Source organism: Schistocerca americana, chromosome 3 (assembly GCF_021461395.2).
Source record: "Schistocerca americana isolate TAMUIC-IGC-003095 chromosome 3, iqSchAmer2.1, whole genome shotgun sequence".
Lineage (NCBI taxonomy): Eukaryota > Metazoa > Arthropoda > Insecta > Orthoptera > Acrididae > Schistocerca > Schistocerca americana.
In genome coordinates, this window is record NC_060121.1 from 409375695 (window position 1) to 409396013 (window position 20319).

The 20319-nt window shown below is 41.3% G+C and overlaps 1 protein-coding gene across 4 annotated transcripts in view; it reads right to left on the bottom strand.

The window, feature by feature from the left end:
• Positions 1 to 1715: 1715 nt before the first annotated feature.
• Positions 1716 to 20319, bottom strand: part of LOC124607506 (leukocyte receptor cluster member 8 homolog) — a 71390-nt gene continuing 52786 nt past the window's right edge. For all 4 annotated transcript variants that reach the window (XM_047139893.1, XM_047139894.1, XM_047139891.1 and 1 more), the window contains 4 exons: positions 11264 to 11398; positions 9955 to 10153; positions 9032 to 9239; positions 1716 to 3525 (listed from right to left, as the gene is read on the bottom strand). In XM_047139893.1, the coding sequence (XP_046995849.1) occupies positions 3363 to 3525; positions 9032 to 9239; positions 9955 to 10153; positions 11264 to 11398 (705 nt within the window). In that variant the 3' untranslated portion in view covers positions 1716 to 3362. The remainder of the gene's footprint in view (positions 3526 to 9031; positions 9240 to 9954; positions 10154 to 11263; positions 11399 to 20319) is intronic.

A 20319-nucleotide genomic window follows, 5' to 3' on the forward strand; every position in this document is an offset into this window, starting at 1 on the left:
GGGCTACGAGAAGCTGCATGTTTCTTCCACAACATTACTGCCGGCAGTGGTCATAGGTAATAAGTAGACCGGGCTCTGGATGCCACGTGGCACTACCAAAAGAGTAGACAGTTGTGTTTGGCATATGGCTGTGGCACATCGTACTGTGTCTGCTGCAGCAATTCGAACTGCAGTTGGCACCACAGTGACACAATGATCTGTTACAAATCTGATACTTCAAGGACAGATCCAAACCACTCGCCATGTAGTGTGCATTCCACTTACCCCCGACCACCACAGTTTGCGACTCCAGTAGTGTCGAGCGAGAGTTCATTAGAGGTTGGAGTGGAGGTTTGTTGTGTTTTCCAATGAAATGCAATTCTGCCTTGTTGCCACTGATGGCAGTGTGTTGGTTAGGAGGTGATGTGAGCATCTGCAACCAACCTGTCTGCGGCCTATACATACTGGACTTACACCTGGGGTTATGGTTTGGGGTGCAACTGTGTGTGACAGCTAGAGCACTTGTGATTATCCTGCACACTGCAAATGTGTACTTCAGTTTCGTGATTCAACCTAGCACTAACAGCGTTCACGGCGGTGTTTTCCAACTGTAAACTACTTGCCCATGTAACACAACGTGCTCTACTCAGTGTTTCCATGTTGCCTTGGCATGCTTGATCACCAGAAATGTCTCCAATTGAGTGTGTATGCAATGTCATCGGATGACAGAGCGTCATCGACAACCAACATTAAACCTGTACTGACTGAGCAAGCGCAAAAGGCATGGAACTCCATCTCACCAACTGATATCCATCACCTGTACGACACAATGGATCCACATTTGCAATGGCTTATCTTATGCTTACATTAATGTGTGATCTTGCACTTTATCACTTAAATATCTTACCTAGACAAATGCATCTGCTGCTAAGAGGATTGTCAAATCCATTCCAGCTGTATAACCTGGCACACAAGAATAACTATAACTGGTTTCTTTACCACACTTGCAGTTGAAACCAGTGCTGCTATGGAAATTATAGTACTGCTGCACAAAATGGAACTGCAAGTAGGTTAACTCAAACAGCACAGAACTACAAAAGTGTTACATATTTACCATACCACCACACACACACACACACACACACACACACACACACACACACACACACACACACACAACAACAACAACAACAACAACAACTCACACTTTAGAAAAATAAAGAAAACTAAGAAAGGTAAATAATTTTGTAATTTTGTGTATTCAGCGAACTCTACATAGAAAAAAACTTTTTACACAAATGACTTCTGTGGAAGTCACTTTTAACAGCTTTCAAAACATTAACTTACGCATCTGGGACAAAAAATTTAACAATTCAACATTTTAATAAATTGTTTCTATCTTTCATATTTTATTGCAATTCTGAAAAAAAAATACATGACACCACTGGTACAAAAATACTCTGTTTTTACCAAATGTTTCGAGATTTAAGTGTTTCTACAATGACCTACCTCAGGACCATGAACTGTGAAATCCAGAGTTATGGCTCTGGTTACATACTAATAAAATTAGTCATTTAATCAAATTATTCTTACAACAAAACACATTTACTGGTGAGAAAAATAGGAACACTTAAAGAGAGTTCATTGCATCTAAATAAGTTAGGAAATTAAATAGGCTTTCAGAATTTAAAATTTTAGAAAAGTTAAAAAATATTTGATACAATGAAAGTAATTAATGCAGTAGAAAACCATTTATTACACAAAATATAACAAAAGTTGCATAGTAAAACATTTTATTAAATAAAAGCCAACATAAAAAAAATTGGGATGATGCTCACCGAAAACTGTCCGGCTTTTTTAGCCACAATAATGCAGTCCTGTACACACCACTTTTATTAATAATAGCGTGCACACTATATAAATATTGTTCATCAATGTCACTTCCTCTCTAATCACAGGCATACGGATATTCACATTTATACACTGGGACCGAATTTACACACGCACAATCAGTCTCAAAGTCAAAGTGTCTATGTACACAAACTCACCATAACGCATAACAAAAACTGTCAATGCACTGGAATGCAAAATATATAATACACAAAAATTACATAGAACTCAGAATTTGTACTTTTATCTCCAGCTTCCACATCTTCGGGATGTGTTGACTCGGAGTGCTGTTTTCCACGATGAATTTCTGCCTCCAGCGACGAGTTCATGGAACCTGCAGTACCCTCCTGGAATATCTACATTTAACCTGAACAAGAGACCACCTAGAGGGAGGTTCCAGTAACGAAAGGAGTATACCAGAACTGTTACAATACCGAAGACTGATTAGCGTATCAACAGAGTTGCATAACAATCAATTTGTCGAGGTAATAAAGGCTCTACTGAAGAGGGAATAAAACAACGATGTTTCATGTAAGGATGGATACCCTATTGAGTCATTACAGCAGTATGTGACAAAACTGCAGGCATCTTCTTATTCTGAAGCTCAGAGATAGTAATTCGTTGCTGGCTCTTGCAGAAAATAGCCCCTCTCAAAGTGAATCTTTTATGCTATGTCATCTCACTTTCATTAAGTCTTCCAAGTAGCTGAAGAAAACTCCTCTTCTGAAGCAGAATTCCAATGCAGCAAATACTTCCCACTGGTATACAGAGGTTTACAGCATCATCTAGCTCTTCAGGAAGCATTGTTCAATAGCCACATCATCAAAGTGCGAATTTCCTTTGTTGCACGATCTCCTCCACATTGTTCTCTATCAACATTTAAGTTTGATGTTACTCCCACTCCAGACAATAGGTTTTTACTGCTTCAATGGCAAGTGAGGTGGCTAGTAGCAGTTTTCCTCTTTCCAATATAACAACAATATGATATCTTGCTTATAGATGGCCGGTAGCGATTATTCTCTTCCCAGGATTATAACAATGAGATAGTCAGTTATATTTTCGAAGTAAGATGTAGCCTCCCAAGAAATCTGTATGTTCCACATCTTCATCAGGAGCAGCATTTCAAAACTTCCATGTTTCTCTTTGCACCTCGTCAATCTGTAAGGCAAAATTAATTTATCTCTGAGCTCTTTTCATTTTCCCCAGATTGATGATCTTGATGAAGTCTTCTGTCACATCTGCCATAATCAAGACTGCAATTCACACTAAGTCAGAAATACCTCCAGGACAGACAAAATAAGACAAAACTATACCAGCCATGCAGTTATTTCACATCACTAATCTCCTGTGATGTGGAAAAAGAAAGAAATATGTAATGGCAACTTAAGATTGATGTATGAAAGAAAACACTGCTTGAAGACCAACTGGAACCTCCCACTGAGAATACAAAAAGTTACCATAAATGATTCCATTGGAAATAATGACCAATGGCCTCAGATATTGGAGATGATGGTAGAACTTGTTTTACAATCAATCTTGGTCCTTTGGGCATCATCAAATTTAAGGCCAAATGGAGTGAGGAACTCTAAACATTTCTCATCGGATTCAAAAGCTAGTTCCTGAGTCACCAAACTCACTGGCAAAAATGGACGATAGCTAAGGCAATAAACAAGAACATGCATATTAGATTAGGAAAAGAACGACGAAAGCTGCAACAGAGAAGAAACATTAATAACAAAAAATATTGGCACAAAAAAGGCTTTTTTTTACCACTTGAAAGGTCCAGCAGAAAAAAAAATCACTACAAATGCCCATAGATTAGTGACAGCATAATAACAACAGCAAAAACATGTGAGTTAACGTATGCTGAATTTTTCTCCCGTATGGTCAGTATTCATATTTAGTTACTCCACAGGACAAAAGATCAGTGGCAATCCTGTATCTGAATTACCTTTACACACAATGATGGTAACTATTAATTTTATGATATTTCTTTCTCTAACAAGGGAACTTCACTGCCGTTTGTATAAAAGGTGCCACAAACTAAACTTTCCACACACTAGTGTCCTTTCTTCCAATCAAGCTTCATGATTTGCCACCACATTTCTTTAAACAATGGAAAATCCAGGGTGGAATTTAAAATACCAGAGAAGGAAAGCTGCTGCTCACCATATAGCGGAGATGCTGAGTCGCGATAGGCACAACAAAAAGATTCACACAATTAAAGCTTTTGGCCATTAAGGCCTGTCCCATACATCCTCCTACTACCCCCTACTCCAATCCGGTTACTAACATCCCATCAAAGGCAGGGCATCTGTGAAACCAGTCATGTGATTTACAAGCTAAGCTGCAACCTCTGTGCTGCATTCTATGTAGGCATGACAACCAACAAGCTGTCTGTCCGCATGAACGGCCACCGACAAACTGTGGCCAAGAAACAAGTGGACCACCCTGTCGTTGAACATGCTGCCAAACATGATATCCCTCATCTTATTGACTGCTTCACAGCCTGTGCCATATGGATCCTTCCCACCAACACCAGCTTTTCTGAATTGTGCAGGTGGGAACTTTCCCTGAAATACATCCTACGTTCCCATAACCCTCCTGGCCTCAACCTTCGTTAGTCACTGTCCTCACACATCCAGCCCCCTCCCAGTTCCCATTCCAGCACTACATAGCCATTATTTCACCGCCACACCCACTCTTTTAATTTCTTCTATTTCCCTCCTTTCCGCTACTTACCCCCCCCCCCTCCTGCCCTCCGTCTAAACTGCAACACTTGACTGTCCGCCACTCCCACCATACTATCCCACCCCCTCCCCACCCCAGCCACCACCTTACCCCCACCCAGTTGACACTCCCATCATGCAATGGTGCTGCTGTTCGTAGTGTGGTCTCAACTCTCTAAGACTGCAGACGTACACGTGTGTGTGTGTGTGTGTGTGTGTGTGTGTGTGTGTGTGTGTGTGTGTGTGTGTGTGTGTCTACTGCTGACAAAGGCCTTAATGGCTGAAAGCTTTAATTGTGTGAATCTTTTTGTTGTGCCTATCGTGACTCAGCATCTCCACTATGTGGTGAGTAGCAACTTTCCTTTTCTGGTATTGTTACACCACATTTCTTTATTGTTTTTACATCATTTGCTCATTTATTACTGTTTATTTTTCATGAATAGTGAAAAATTATCAGTTTTTAAGAAGCCCATCATATTGTTTTGATTTTTCTTAGCTTCCATTTTGTATTTGTTTACATTAAGCTTCCAGTACCAAGGGGGGGGGGGGGGATGAGAGCTTTATGTCCACTTTTGTAAATATTGTAATTTTGTCATGTACTTTGTATAAATATTTATTGATTTCAATGAAACCCTATACAAGGCTCTTTAATTGTTTTAATTTTTCCAGTTACACTTAATCCAAAAATTGGCATTTTACGACTGTCATATTCAATATTTTCTGGTTCCGAATCCTACTTACACATCAGGATTTCTCTACAATGCACAGTTTAACCTCACTTTTAAGGGGGAATAGGACGTCAAACGGGCCGACTTGGAGCAGGAGAGGCATCTCAGGACATTTTAATTTCCAGTGTCTATACTTTTACAAATAAATTCATAAAACTTTGTCAGCATCACCAGGAAGGATTCAGGATTCACACTAATTGCAGTGGAAGTTCGAAAACATAGCAAAATAAATTTTTTTTACGTGCGAAATTTCATCATTTTTTCACTTACTAATGGCTGCATTTGTTGCTATAGGTACACTTTTCTTCATAAGTTAGAGATTCTTCGATGAATTTTGCACAGCATACATACCATACTCACAGGTGTATGAAACTCTAGAATTTATTTAATTTATGAAAAAATGAATGAACTATTATATTTTAAACTTCATGTTTAGAAAAAACAAATTTTATAGTTAATTACCTCAATTTTTACCACAGTTTTTAATAGATTTGGAAAATTCTAGAATTTCATATACCTTTAGGTATGGTTTGTATGCTGTGCAAAATTCATCGAAGAATCTCTCTTACTTATGAAGAAATGTGTACCTATAGCAACAAATGGTGCCATTAGTAAGTGAAAAAAAAAAAAAATGATGAAATTTCACACTTAAAAAAAATTACTTCGTTGTGTTTTAGATCTTCCACTGCTATGAGTGTAAATTCTGAATCCTTCCTGGTCAGGCTGACAAAGTTTTATGAATTTATTTGTAAAAATATAGACAGTGAAAATTGAAATGTCCTGTGGTGCCTCTCCTACTCCAAGTCGACCCGTTTGTCGTCCTACCCCCCTTAAGTGGAATTAACATCCTCCCTCCCCTCATAAATTTTTTTTTTTTTTTTTTTTTTTTTTTTTTATCGCTCCCACCAAATTTTCTATATTCACAATAATGATTCAAACCTGTTTTTGCATTAAAATATTCAAAATTTTCCCGATATTTATGCTTTATGAAAATGTTCGGGTCAGAAAACTGATGTATTTGACATAAAATGACACTTGCACGGCATTGGCCTTCAAATAGTGTGTATGAAAGTACATCTGTTAATTTCCTGACACCATGGCGCTTTATTCAGCAGATCAGAAATGGTGAAAATGTGAACAACTTGTGCTGTCTCCTGCCACCCTGGAACTGTACTCTGCAAGTGACTGATAGGAGTAATTACGTTCATTAGAATAATCTCGCATTTTGTTGCTTGGACACTGGTAGCACTGGTTGACACATTCGCTGTCTTTGCATTGCTCAAATGGTTCTGGTCTAAATACAGCAATACTGCACCAGTGACCTATTCTTTCATTCTTAACTTAACACATTTCGAGAATTTATTTTCAGTGTGAACTGCAAATATTTATGTTAAGTATTTTTTGTGATGTTTCACAAACAATGTTATTTAGGGTTTGTGTGTAGTGGAGGAGGCACATCTACCTTATAGCCTTTTAAAAAACTACAGTGCAAGATAGACAGAACAACACACATGGGACAGAACAACACACATGCAAACATTACACAAAAATACTGAAATACTTACGTGAATATTTGCAATTAACAATAAGAATAAATTCTTGAAATGTGTCGTGCTAAGCATGAAAAAATACCGAACTGGTTCAGGGTTTCATTATCTACATAATGAATGACACATTTGCAGACTTTCCACAAATACTGATTATGATGAATCAACTGAATCCAACAATTTTTATTCCCAGATAGTTACTACTACCAATTATGTCCGCTGTTAAACATAACACAAATTTCAGTTAACGTATGAGATAATAAACAAGTTCCTGACACTTATATTGATGTCCATTATGTACATATATCTCACACCAACTACGAAAATCTAAGGGGGGACATTATCCATTAACTTTTATAGCTTTAGAAGTTATTGCAACATTTCATACAATTTCCTTAAAGTAACTTGTGAAGTATAAAAGAGGAGTTCCACTGTATGCTGTTAACAAAAGTCAATAACATTCAAAGAAATCTACAATATTTTATAGTTTTTTTGCGGTGGCCATAAAGCACTCCTTGTTGACAGTACACATTACTGAAAATGCATTGGTACTGCTAAGACATCACTACAAAATATTTTTAGGCTCTGGACTCTAATAAAATCTTTGAAAAGTACATTATTAACATAAGTGCAGAACAATTTATTGTGTGTGTGTGTGTGTGTGTGTGTGTGTGTGTGTGTGTGTGTGTGTGTGTGTGGAGGGGGGGGGGGGGGGGGGGGAGACTGTGTGTGTGTGTGTGTGTGTGTGTGTGTGTGTGTGTGTGCGCATACCACCCCCGCCACAATATATATTATAGAAAAGGCACTGATATTGCTATGGTTATATTTATGTTTATCCTGTGCATGGGATTTGAACTGGCAAAAAAATGCAGTATTGGACCTTAAAGTGTTAAAGATTTCCAATCTCTGTATAGCAGAGACGTTGAAAGTGGAAGCATTATGATGTATCCTCATTACACTTTTGGTAAAGAGTGAATATGATGGAAAGAGACGAGAACAATGAGGAAGCAAATGAGAAGAAAGAAAGAAAGAAATGAATCAACGTATTCCAATGTTTCGCTCTCAGTTTTCACCTATTAATTGTTTGCAGCTTACAATTAGTAGCCAAATATGAATTTCTGTTTTTTTTTTTTTTACCACTGTTCGAAATTAGGTTTTCCTCAAATTTTCCTTACAATTACAAAACAATTTTACACTTCCGTATGCCCACGTGTACGTGTTTTATTCTGAAGCCTTTATGCCCAACCAACCCATGACAAATGAATAATCACGGGCAATGTGATACTAAACCAAACTTTTACAGCTGCAATACCTTCAAAAACCTAATTAACATGAAAGTTAAATAAAACACTGAATGATTCTGAACCCATTAGATCACGGACACTAGCCATAGAAAAATTCACAAACAGAAGATAGTTTGTATTTAACACATTACACCATTATAAACCTACGTCGCAAATGTGAGGAATACTCAAGTTTCACAAAATAACAGCTGCCAACTTTTCAGTATGTGGTGAGCAAAATAGCTGGTGGCAAAGGAGAGAGAATATAAAAAAAGCAGACTGGTAACAGCATGAAAAGCATACCTGGGGGGGGGGAATCTGTTACCATCGGATATAAATGTAAGTTTTGTGAGATTTTTTCTGTTGTTATTTGTATGAAGTACAAACTTGTACAGAAGCGAAATGTGGATGATAAACACCACTGATGACAAGAAACTAAGAGAAGTTATTGGAATAAGGTTGTATATAAAACTGCTGAAGACTGGAAGGGTAGATCAAGTACCTAATGAGACTGTACTAAGTAGAATAGAGGAAAAGAAATGTAGAAAAACCTGCTTAAAGAAAACAGCAGTTGATAAGAAATATCGTGAGGTATCAAGGAACTGTCAATTTAGTAAGACAGAGGAGTGTGTTTATGGGGGAACTTTAACACCATTGACAGAGACGATCAAATGCAGGATGCAGGAGTTGCACAGAGAAGAGGTGGCTTGCACTTGCACAGGATAGACTAGCAAAGTGAGTTGTGTCAAACAAGTTTTCAGACTGAAACAACAACAACAACCTGATTTGTGTGTGCTTCGTCAAGGAGAGTCTATTTAAATTTACAGAAGTGTATACTAGAAGGTTAAACATAACAGCTATATTTTAATACATACCTCTTCACCATGCTTTTCAATGCAGATTTCCTCTCTCTATCTGCAAACCAATCCATCAAGTACGCTGTCATCATTGGTGCTTCTCTGTACAGTTGAAATAACTTATGATAATTTCCAAGCCACCATGCTGAACGTACGGCCAATGCAAATGAAACACACTCTTCTTTTTCATCAATTGGTGTCAGTGATGCTAAAATTGTTGTGAGATCTGTAAATTAATAGCAATCAATAACACAGGTACACAAAAGACTGACATACATTACTTATACAAATAACTGGCTGCAGTTTACATGACTCAACATTAAGTCAACTAATGGCCCATAACAGTAGAAACGTGAATGTATTCTGTAGTATGAGCTACAATTTGTAGTATGAGCTACAATTTAACAGTATCATACGGAATCCAAACATCGTGGGGCTAAGTGCAAACAATACTGAATTGCAGTTGGAAAATACAATCCACACTAACATATGGGAAATAAATTTTTGGGCCTTGATACCCAATATTTTTCTGATTTTTTACTATTTTGGCAATACCCTTACAGCTCAACACTATAAATTCCAACAACTTCAGACCATTCAAAGAGGTCATTTTAAAAAGATCCAACACTTAAAGAATTAGGAAATTCTTCAGAAAGTTCTTATTTCAAACTATTTGCATTCAAAAGGCAACCACACCACTGATGTTTTGTGCGACTGCATTTCACTTACAAACTTGGGAGCATTATGTAAGAACACAATTCAGTATTTAAGTTTAATAATTTGCTCCAAAACTTCTGCCTGATCTTAGGTAGTTAATATTTGCATCAAAAAAGAGATTTTCTCAAAAACATTTATCAACTACCTGCAACTACTGCTACTCAACACAGCCTTTTAATTGTTTTCTTTTTCTCATAAATGTAATGTGATATTAGAATACTTACCAAGAGTGTTCTTTGTGTAAATGTAATACAGAATACGATAAGCAGTGAACTCTAGCTTGTTCTGGCCACCTATTTCTGAGTACAACATTTTCAGCTGTGTTTGACACTGATTGAATTCTTCATGATCCCCCTTCTCCAAAGCAATTCGTGCATGTGTCTCATAAACTTGTACTGTAAATTCATCTCTTATTCCTTGAACCTATAATAAAGAACACATTGTACTTGTTCAATTTTTCTGAAGCAGCACCTGAACTCGCAACATAACCAATAGAAGCACTATAAGGACAGATACGATTAAACAAATGGCAAGTCAGTGTTTTAACTCTTAACATTACAACATTTTTTTCTACTCAAAACCGCTCACAAATGACCTGGTGTCCCCACAAGTTTATTTCAATGATCAGACAGTAAGTGAAAATAAGTGAGAGATTTGGGCAAAAACACAGGAGGGTAAACTAAAACTAATGAGTTAATTTAAAAACACATCAGTTGCTTTATTCTGATCTTGGGAATATCTCAATGTTTACAGTAATTATATTAGAAAAATCCTTATATCTCTGATGTATTTCTATCCAGTACTGATTTTGCCTCCTGAAGATAATTTGTGGCCAACCAGTAGATCTCTAAATAATATAACACTTCACTCTGTTGACATTAACAGAATAACATTAGCCTTTTTTAAAATAATGTTTTCAGTGCCTATTTATTTGCTGGCAGGATGGGGAGATAATACCTTAGAAGACACTTCAAGGCTCTCACAGGAATATAAAAGTATTTATTTTTAATGGCTTTTTTTTGTAATATTCAGTTCCAAGTTAACTGTGTTAAATACAGAAAATCAATACAAAAAATAACAATTTTTTTCCCAAACTTTGCATTGTTACATAAGAGTTCTTAATGACCTTTTATATTCCAGTCCTAAGGTCTTCAATAACCTGTCTGCATGCAAGGGACACAGCATCACATTCAAGAATAATCCTGACAGTGGATTTGAAGAAGTAAAAGAGAGACTGGCAGATGAACTAAGTTAGGTCAGGATATCAGTGTGGATGGCTGAACTTGCAGACCACTGTCCAAAAAAGGCCAAGACCTAAATGTATGTCTCACTTGTACACACAGTTTTAGGTGTTTGATTTTCTAGTGCACAGACACTATAAAATAAATATAATTTAAACATTTTTTCATATTGATCAATTACTTTACAGAAGCATCATGTTACTGTACTTTAAGTGATATAAGTTAATCATGATTTACTCTCGAAAGACTACAAATAGGTGCAAAGTTCGCTTTCAAATATGAACACACGTACCGTGAGGTCCTGTCTGATAGATTTCATTTGATCACAAGCGTATCTGTAATCTTGCTTGTTAATCCAGCGGTCTTTCACCATTTGCAACGATTGTTTCAGAACTTCAACAGGACGGATGGCAGATGCATGAGGTGCCTGTAAATGTATAATGCTTATGCAAAGCATGAATTGCCAAGAAAAATTATTTTGTAACAATTTCTATGGTCACATTATTAGTAGCTACTTATGAAATTGAGAATTTTTCCCAACTCCAACACAACACAGCAATTTTTACACTGTAGAAACAAGACAGCAATATGAGGCTAACCTAAAGTAATCATTGCATTCTCCTATTCTTTCCCACTATGGATAATTTTCAGAGTTGCCATGAGCTTCCCCAAGTGAAATTCCATGATATTTCCCTGAGTGCCAGACAAGGTTTTCCTTGACAAATTTTGAGATCTCAAGGGTAATAAAGACCTAATTTAACAAAAAATGTAAGGACTTTTGTATATCCAAACATGTAAGCAAAATTCTTAAGTATTAACATCAACATCTTTTGTAGTGAATTATTGTTAGATGGAGAAAGCAAGCCAAATGGTATATATGTTTCATTAAGACCACTGATGTTATTTTATTTCAATAAAGCAAAACACATCTGGTGACAAAAAATACGTATTTTGTTGGAATCTCAAGACAGATTTAAAATACCTTCACTGATTTCAGAAATAACCTCAGAAAAAAGTAGACCTCTTGAAATAAATGTATATTGTGGGGAAGAGTTATGTAAACCAACACTGTAGGTGACTGCCGATAAAATGTTGGTTCTGCTATGTTCGTTATTGTCAGTTATTACCCAATGTGTTATGTCTATTATTCTACAGGTATTTAAAAACAAAGATGATGTGACTTACCAAACGAAAGCGATGGCACGTCGATAGACACACAAACACAAATATACACACAAAATTCTAGCTTTCGCAACCAACGGTTGCTTCGTCAGGAAAGAGGGAAGGAGAGGGAAAGACGAAAGGATGTGGGTTTTAAAGGCAGAGATGTCAGTCGAGGCGGAAGTTCAGAGGCCTCTGCACTTCCGCCTCGACTGACATCTCTGCCCAAACTCTTTGCCTTTTAATATGTCTGCTTGTGTCTGTATGTGTGTGTGTGTGCGCGCGCGCGCGCGCGCGAGTGTATACCCGTCCTTTTTTCCCCCTAAGGTAAGTCTTTCCGCTCCCGGGATTGGAATGACTCCTTACCCACTCCTTTAAAACCTACATCTTTTCGTCTTTCCCTCTCCTTCCCTCTTTCCTGACGAAGCAACCGTTGGTTGCGAAAGCTAGAATTTTGTGTGTATATTTGTGTTTGTTTGTGTGTCTATCGACGTGCCAGTGCTTTCGTTTGGTAAGTCACATCATCTTTGTTTTTAGATATATTTTTCCCACGTGGAATGTTTCCCTCTATTATATTCTACAGGTATTGTATGATTTTTCTTTAAAGAAATACATGAGTACTTAGCGTACAAACTGCCAGTGACTGCCACAATTTCCTTCTTCTTATCGTCTACTTTCTAATATATAAACTACTTGCCAAGTGCCAAAATGTACTAGAATAAATAAAATGTCTATAAAACGCTGCACTGTACAATGTACTTGGGATGAGACAGTCTTAATTCCTAACGTCAATTGTCCGTGGCCTCTGGCCTGCCGAGGAGCACAACAGTCTTGGGACAATGGATAAACCAGCCATGAAAATCTACCAAATTACATCACACACAGACAGACCTGGTCTGGGGGCAGATCGGTGAGACTAGTCCGGACAGGCAGGGCTAACACATTAATGGGAAACTATGGGCTTCAGATCGGCAGGCCCGATACCCGCAGAAACGGCCTGCGGTTTTGGCCCACCATGGAATTTAACTTGTGTGGCCAGCTATTCATGTGTGAGACAGACACCATGTTCATGAAATGAGACTATGGTGCTCACCCATGCAACAGATAACTTGTGCAAATACTCTGAGAATCAATATTAATGAGGACAAGTAGCAACTCACTGTAAAGATAATCAATGAGCCACAGACATGTACATAGAAAAGACACTCCCACAACTAAATTTTAGGCCACAGCTTTAGTCAAAAAACGAGCGCACACACATTCGTACAATCACTCAGACACAACTCATGCACACGTGACTGCCATGGTTAGTTGGTTGGGGTTGAAGGAACCAAACAGCAAGGTCATCAGTCCCTTGTTTCAAATGTGGTTCATTCAGACAGACTGACATCTCAGAAAAGGCAAAACGATAAGAGGTAAAATGCTGAAAAACGTAAAAATGTAGTTGTGTTGTCAATGGTAAAATAAAATGAGGGAAGTCAGCACGTGAGCAACCCCAAGGCTATGCTAGAGGCAGGAAATATCCCACCTCTGATGCAGTACAGGCGAGACCAACTGCCATTCAAAAGCGTTCAACGGCTAGAATGTAGAAGTGCATACTGTAAAAGAAGACTAACCAATTCTAAAAAACAGATAAAAACAGAGTAAAAGGGAAGGGAAAGGGATCTTGGCCAGGGAGGGGAGTCTGGAATCTCCAAACACAGCTTACAGTGTGAGACACCCCAACCCTCACTGCCCTGCCCCTACTCCAGAGTGAGATTAAAAACCTTAAAACTGAGAATAAAAACCACTTTCCGGAGGAAACTGAGAACCAGTTCGACCATCCGGGAATCGTCAGCCAACATTAAATGTAAAGTGCGGGGTAGTCTGTACTTAGTACGCAGAGCCAAAAGAAAGGGGCATTCCACCAAAATGTGGTCTACTGACTGGAAGGCTCCACAACCACAAAGTGGGGGGTGGCTCATTACACAAAAGAAAACCAAGGGTCAGCCTGGTATGGCCAATGCGGAGATGACACAGGGTGGCCGAGTCCTTTCAGAAGAGGCGGAAGGAAGAACGCCACAGAGCAGGTGTCACCTTAATTGCACGAAGTTTATTAGACAGGGAGGTAGCCTCCCAAGAGTCGGCCCATCACGATTGTGGGAAGTGGGATTTGATGTGAAGCTGTAAATCCACTGCAGGAGGGGTTACAGAGAACAGGTGGGGTGGGGGGTGGGGGTGTAAGTGTCTGTTCCCCCAGCCAAACAATCAGCAAGCTCATTACTGGGATATCCACATGGCCAGGGACTCAAAGGAAGTCAACGGAACAAGCAGTATGGTGAAGATCAGTGAGACAGTCATGGGTGGCAGAGACCAAGGGATGGCGGGAAAATACTGGTCAATAGCCTGAAGGCCACTCATTGAGTCTGTACATAGCAAAACAAGGTGGAGTTGGGACTGTTTAATAAAGGTAAGGGCCTGGGAAATTGCTATCAATTCCGCAGTAAACTCCCCAGATGTAGGTGGCAGGAGATGATTTTCGTGCCAACAAAGGAAGTGAAGGCATATCCCACACGAGCAGCAGATTTAGAGCTATCTGCGTATAAAACAACAGCACCCCAAAACTCCCATAAAATTCGGAGGAAAACACAACGGAATACAATCGGGGGAACGGAATCTTTAGAACCTTGGTGGAGATTTTCCGAATCCAGGACCGAGGAACTAAACAAGGGGGAGGGGGTGTTGGTGAGGGAACGTGGGAGACAGGACAAAGAAGGAGGCTGAAAATCACGGCGAAGAGACGCAAGGCGGAGACCAACTGGTAAACCCGCCTGAGGGCATGAATCAGGTGGGCGATGTCCTTGGTCTGGGAACAGGATAGAATAGGAAGGATGAGTGGGAGAGGAACAGACAGGATTGCATAAGAAACCAGAAGCTGGGACTGCCGAACAGAAAAGGGGGGGGGGGATCCCAGCTTCAACCAGGAGACTATCAACATGGCTTGTAGGGAAGGCACCAGTGGCCAAAGAGATACCACGATGGTGGACCGGATCCAGGAGGCGCAGTGTGGAAGGAGCAACCAAACCATAAACTTGACAACCGTAGTCCAAGAAAGAAAAGCACTAAAGCCTGATAAAGGCGGAGAAGAATGGAGTGGTCCACACCCCAAGAGGTGTGGGAAAGGAAGCGAAGGACATTGAGTTTACGGAAACATCCTACCTTCAGAAGTCTGATATGAGGCAGCCAAGCGAGTGTTGTCGAAAAGAAAACCTAGGAAACGAAACTGTGGAACCACAGGTAATCATTGTGCATCGAGGTAGAACACCGGATCAGGGTGGATCGTAGTATACGGTGACAGAAGTGTACCACCCGTGATTTTAAAGGAGAGAATTGAAATCCGTGAGAGATGGTCCATGCAGAGGCACGCCGTATAGCTCCCTGGAGTTGCCGCTCTGCAGAGTCCATTGAAGAGGAACCAACCCAAATGCAGAAATCGTCCACATACAGAGCAGGGGTGACCAAAGGACCAACAGACGCCACAATTCCATCTATAGCAATGAGGAAAAGTACACTCAATACAGAACCCTGTGGGATGCCATTCTCCTGGGTCTGTGGAGAGCTAAAAACAGTACCAACCTGAACCCTGAAGGACCGATGGAACAGGAACTGGTGGATAAAAATCGGGAGTGGGCCCCGGAGACCCCACTCATGAAGGGTAAGTAAGATGTGATGGTGCCAAGCCGTGTCACAGGCCTTGCGAAGATCGGAAAATACTGCAACCAAATGGCGGCGCTGGGAAAAAGCCTGACGAACTGCGCACTCCACGCGAAGTAAATGATCGATCAGAGACCGTCCCTCTCGGAAGCCACACTGGTAGGGGGTCAATACCTCCCGAGATTCGGGGACACAATTGAGTCGACGGGCTACAATCCGTTCAAGTAACTTGCAAACAACGTTTGTCAGACTAATTGGTCAATAGCTTTCGACAAACATGGGGTTCTAAACAGGCTTAAGGACAGGAACCACGATGCTATCCCTCCATTGAGAAGAGAAGTCACCCTGGAGCCAAATACGGTTAAACACCTGGAGAAGATGTTGCCCTTGTGGAGCACTGAGATGTTGAAGCAGTTAGTTATGAAAGAAGTCTGGGCCAGGGACTGTATTATGAGAAGAAGAAAGTGTGGAAAGAAGTTCCCATTCAGTAAAAGGTTCGTTGTAAGATTCTGACTGACAAGGGGTGAAACATAAGGCGGAAGCTTCGGCCCAATGTTTCTGGTGAAGGAAAGCGGCCAGATAGGAGGCTGATGCTGTTGCAAAATGGGTCACAAGATGTTCCGCAACAATCAACAGGTCCATACAAAGGCCATTTGGGAGGTGAAGGTCCGGGAGGGTAGACTACTGATGGCAACCTTGGAGAGAGCGAACTGTAGCCCATACCCCTGAACCGAGGGAAGAAACAAAGCGTTCCCAACACATCCGTTTGCTCTGTTTGATTAAGCAACGGTCTTTAGCGCGAAGGTGTTTAAAGGGAATAAGGTTGGCAATGGATGGGTGCCTCTTAAGGTGTTGAAAAGCTTGATGGCGATCACGGATGGCAATGGCCGTACTCCACACAAGGGACTTGCCGGCGGCGAAATGTTCCAGATGAGCGCGGGATAGCAAGGCTAGCAGCGCAAACAATCGCGTCAGACACGTCACGTAGGACGTCATCAATACAGCCCAACAAAGAGGGAGAAAAAAAATGACCTGTTCAGTATATATACACCAATTGGCGCGTTGGAAAGACCAAAGAGGTAACCTGCCCATCGGGGAGCGGGAAATGGTCAATAACACAAAGGTTGTCACGTGGTGACCAGTGTAATGAAGGGAGGAAGAAGAAAGAGAAAGATCAATGGCAGAAAAGGTACCATGACCGGCACTGAAATGAGTAGGGGAGCCATCATTAAGAAGGCACAAGTCGTAATCTGCAAGAAACTGGTCTATGAGAAGACCCCGAATAGATGGAAATGCACTGCTCCACTGGGGATGATGAGGATTAAAATCCCCGAGGAGGAGGAAGGGAGGAGGAAATTGCTGAAGAAGGGCAGTGAAGGCTGCAGGTGTGTGAGTCCTGTCAGGAGGGAGATAAAGATTTCAAACCGTGACCTCAGAGTCCAGGTGGACCCTAACAGCAATCATTTCCAATGTAGTTTGAAATGGAATCCACGTGCTAGCAACGTCCGTACGGACCAACATACGAACGCCACCAGAGGTCCGCAGGAGGGCGACCCGATTTCGACAGAAAACACGGAACCCACGGAGGGTCGGTGAGTGATCATCAGTAAAATGAGATTCCTGTAGAACCACACAAGCTGCAGAGTAAAATGAAATAAGGGATTTCAACTCTGGAAGGTGACGGTAATATCCATTACAATTTCATTGGATAACCACAGAATGATGATTCAAATGGGGGGTGAATAGGCTGAAGCCAGTCATGCCGCCAGGTCACAACCCGTCACCAACAAGGAAGGGGCGACATCCATGAACAACAGGTCAGAATCAGGTTGTGAAGGTGGAGGATGGCTCCTTGTCCTGTTACTTATGTTTCTTCTTCTCTTCTGTTTGAGATCGACGAGGGCTGTGTGGCGAAAAGGAGCCAGCTGCAGCAAGATCTGGAACAGAAAGAGATTGGGCAACCTGGGGCCCACAGACCTTGGTTCTCGTGGTCGTTGTGTGGCAGCAGACCTTTGGCCTGGAAGGTGCTGGGAAGGGGGATCCCGGGAGGGGCGCCCTTGACTGGCAGATGCCGAAGGAGTGGGACACTTCTCCGGCTGGGGACGGGGAGTGGCGCCCAAAGGGGAGGGTGAGGGAGATGCAGTGGAGGGGGGTAGGAGAGCGATTCGGCACTGGGGTAAGGAAGGAGGAGAAAGCGGTGAGGATGAAACTAAAGCATAGCTAGCCGTCATGGACACAGGATGAAGACGTGAATACTTCTTACGAGCCTCAGTGTAGGTTAGACGATCAAGGGACTTACACTCCTGTATCTTCTTTTCCTTCTTATACTCTGGGCAATCCGGTGAATGTGGAGGATGATTGCCATAACAATTAGCACATCACAGGAGAGGGAACACAGGAACCCCCCGGTAATGGATCTGGGAGATGTGTTATTTTCTACCGGAGTTGTCGATACCAAATCTAATGAGGGAAGTTGTAAAGGTTTTCTTATATTTTTGTCAGAATATTTTTTTGTGAATTGTAATTTGTCTTATTTTATGCTAATTTGCTTATATGTTCGAGAGTGACAGCATATTGATTAATATTAGTAGATGTGACGAAGAATATCAAAGAGACTGGTTACAAGTGGAAGCTTGTGTGTTGTGTAAAATGTCTGACGCTGGAGTCTTCTTTGACTGTAGTCGGCAGTGAACTCTTGGTGTGTGTGATAGTGGAACAATGTGCAGGTCGCCGTTATAATAATTTGCTAGTGAATAGGAAAAATAAATTATGTTACTAATTTTTTTAAATATAAACATCAAGAAGGAACCACACTCGAAGAAATGGTATTTGAAGCACCAAAAATGAGGCAAACGCATTGAACCAGGTCATTTCTGCAGCCGTCGAAACAGCATTGTGGAATCATACTTTCACTAGACAACTGAAGCCAACACAGTAAAGTCAAATATCATCTTATAAACATTTCACGGAAAAGTGAGTACTGTCACGAAATATGCTAAATTTAAGTATATAAAAATAGTGAGCATATTTCACCCCCCCCCTCCCCCCTCATGGAGTGGACATCCACAGTCACCACAGAGAGGGGCCTGCCAACAGTGGAAAGACAGCTCCAAAATGCAAAAACTTAAAACATCTCATAGGTGGTGGGATGTACGGCTTCACATCACATAATCTTGACCACCTCAGGGAGGGTATCCCCTTCAAAGGCCAGGATAAAGACACCAGTATCAATGTGATTGTCCTTCGGACCCTTCTGAACATGCCGAACAAAGTGAACACCCTGCCGCCCGAGATTGTCCCGAAGTTCCTCATCAGTTTGAAGGATGAGGTCCCTGTGAAAATTTACACCTTGAACTAAATTCAAAGACTGCTGGGGGGTAATGGACACAGGAATTGTGCCAAGGTGGTTACAGAGACATGAAGGGCTGCAGACTGGGTACCTGAAGCAGTTTCGATCAACAACGAACCCGACCACATCTTTGTCAGAGAGTTCACTTTGCCAAACTTGTCTTCAATTTGATCCACAAAAAATAAAGGTTTGGTATTGGTCAAGGTATCCCCATCAGTCCTGGTGCAAATCAGAGAGCAGGGGAAAGGTTTCGCCCCTAGCCAATGAGCCTGACCCTCCTCCCAGGGCAATAGCCATGGAACCATAGAAGGGAAGGCCGAAGGGGCAGAAGAAGCAGCACTAAAAGAATCATTTCCATGCAAAGAGACGACCATAGAACAATGGCCAGAGTTCTGGACCCATATGTGTTTCATTTGCATAGCGTCCGCCCTGACACCATCCACTCCGATCAGGGGCTCCCCCCATGGGTGCCACCCAGCCACAGCAACGGCTGTCTAGCACGGTGGCCATTGCCGGGAGTTCTGATGCTCCAGGATGCTCCAGGACGACAAGCAACCACTACTAGGCTTACATGAGGAGGTCACAGCTCAGGTATCAGAAGTGTGATCCCAGTGTTTTCAGGGGGCTCAACCAAAAAGGTACATAGCGACCCCAACCCACAGGCTGGCTACCATGCTGGCTATGTACCCTAGCATCAGACGACAACGTGAAGGAAAAGGAGAAAGGAGCTGGGAAGGCACACGCCGAAGACACTAGGTGAGGTGCTCTTCCCCAAATGGCTCACACTACGGAATATAAATTTAGTAATGGAGGTCAAACCCCAGAGGGGGACCAGAGAACGCCAAAAGGATGAGGTAATTATGCAACAAAACCAAATTGCAAAGCCAACATAACCAGGAGGATAGCGGGGCCAACATAAACAAGGACAGGAAAGGAGGGGAAGGGCAAGGAAATGCAGCCGGGAATGAAGGAAGGCTGCAATAGCTTGGGGCCCCGTGCTCGCCACGCACGTACTCACGGAAGGACCGTGAGCCCCCTGGGGGGGATGACTGCCATGTCTACTTTCACTGAGAATCAGATCCAAACAAACCACTCCTCAAGCCTCCCTGCCTCTCAAAAAAAAATGGCTCTGAGCACTATGGGAC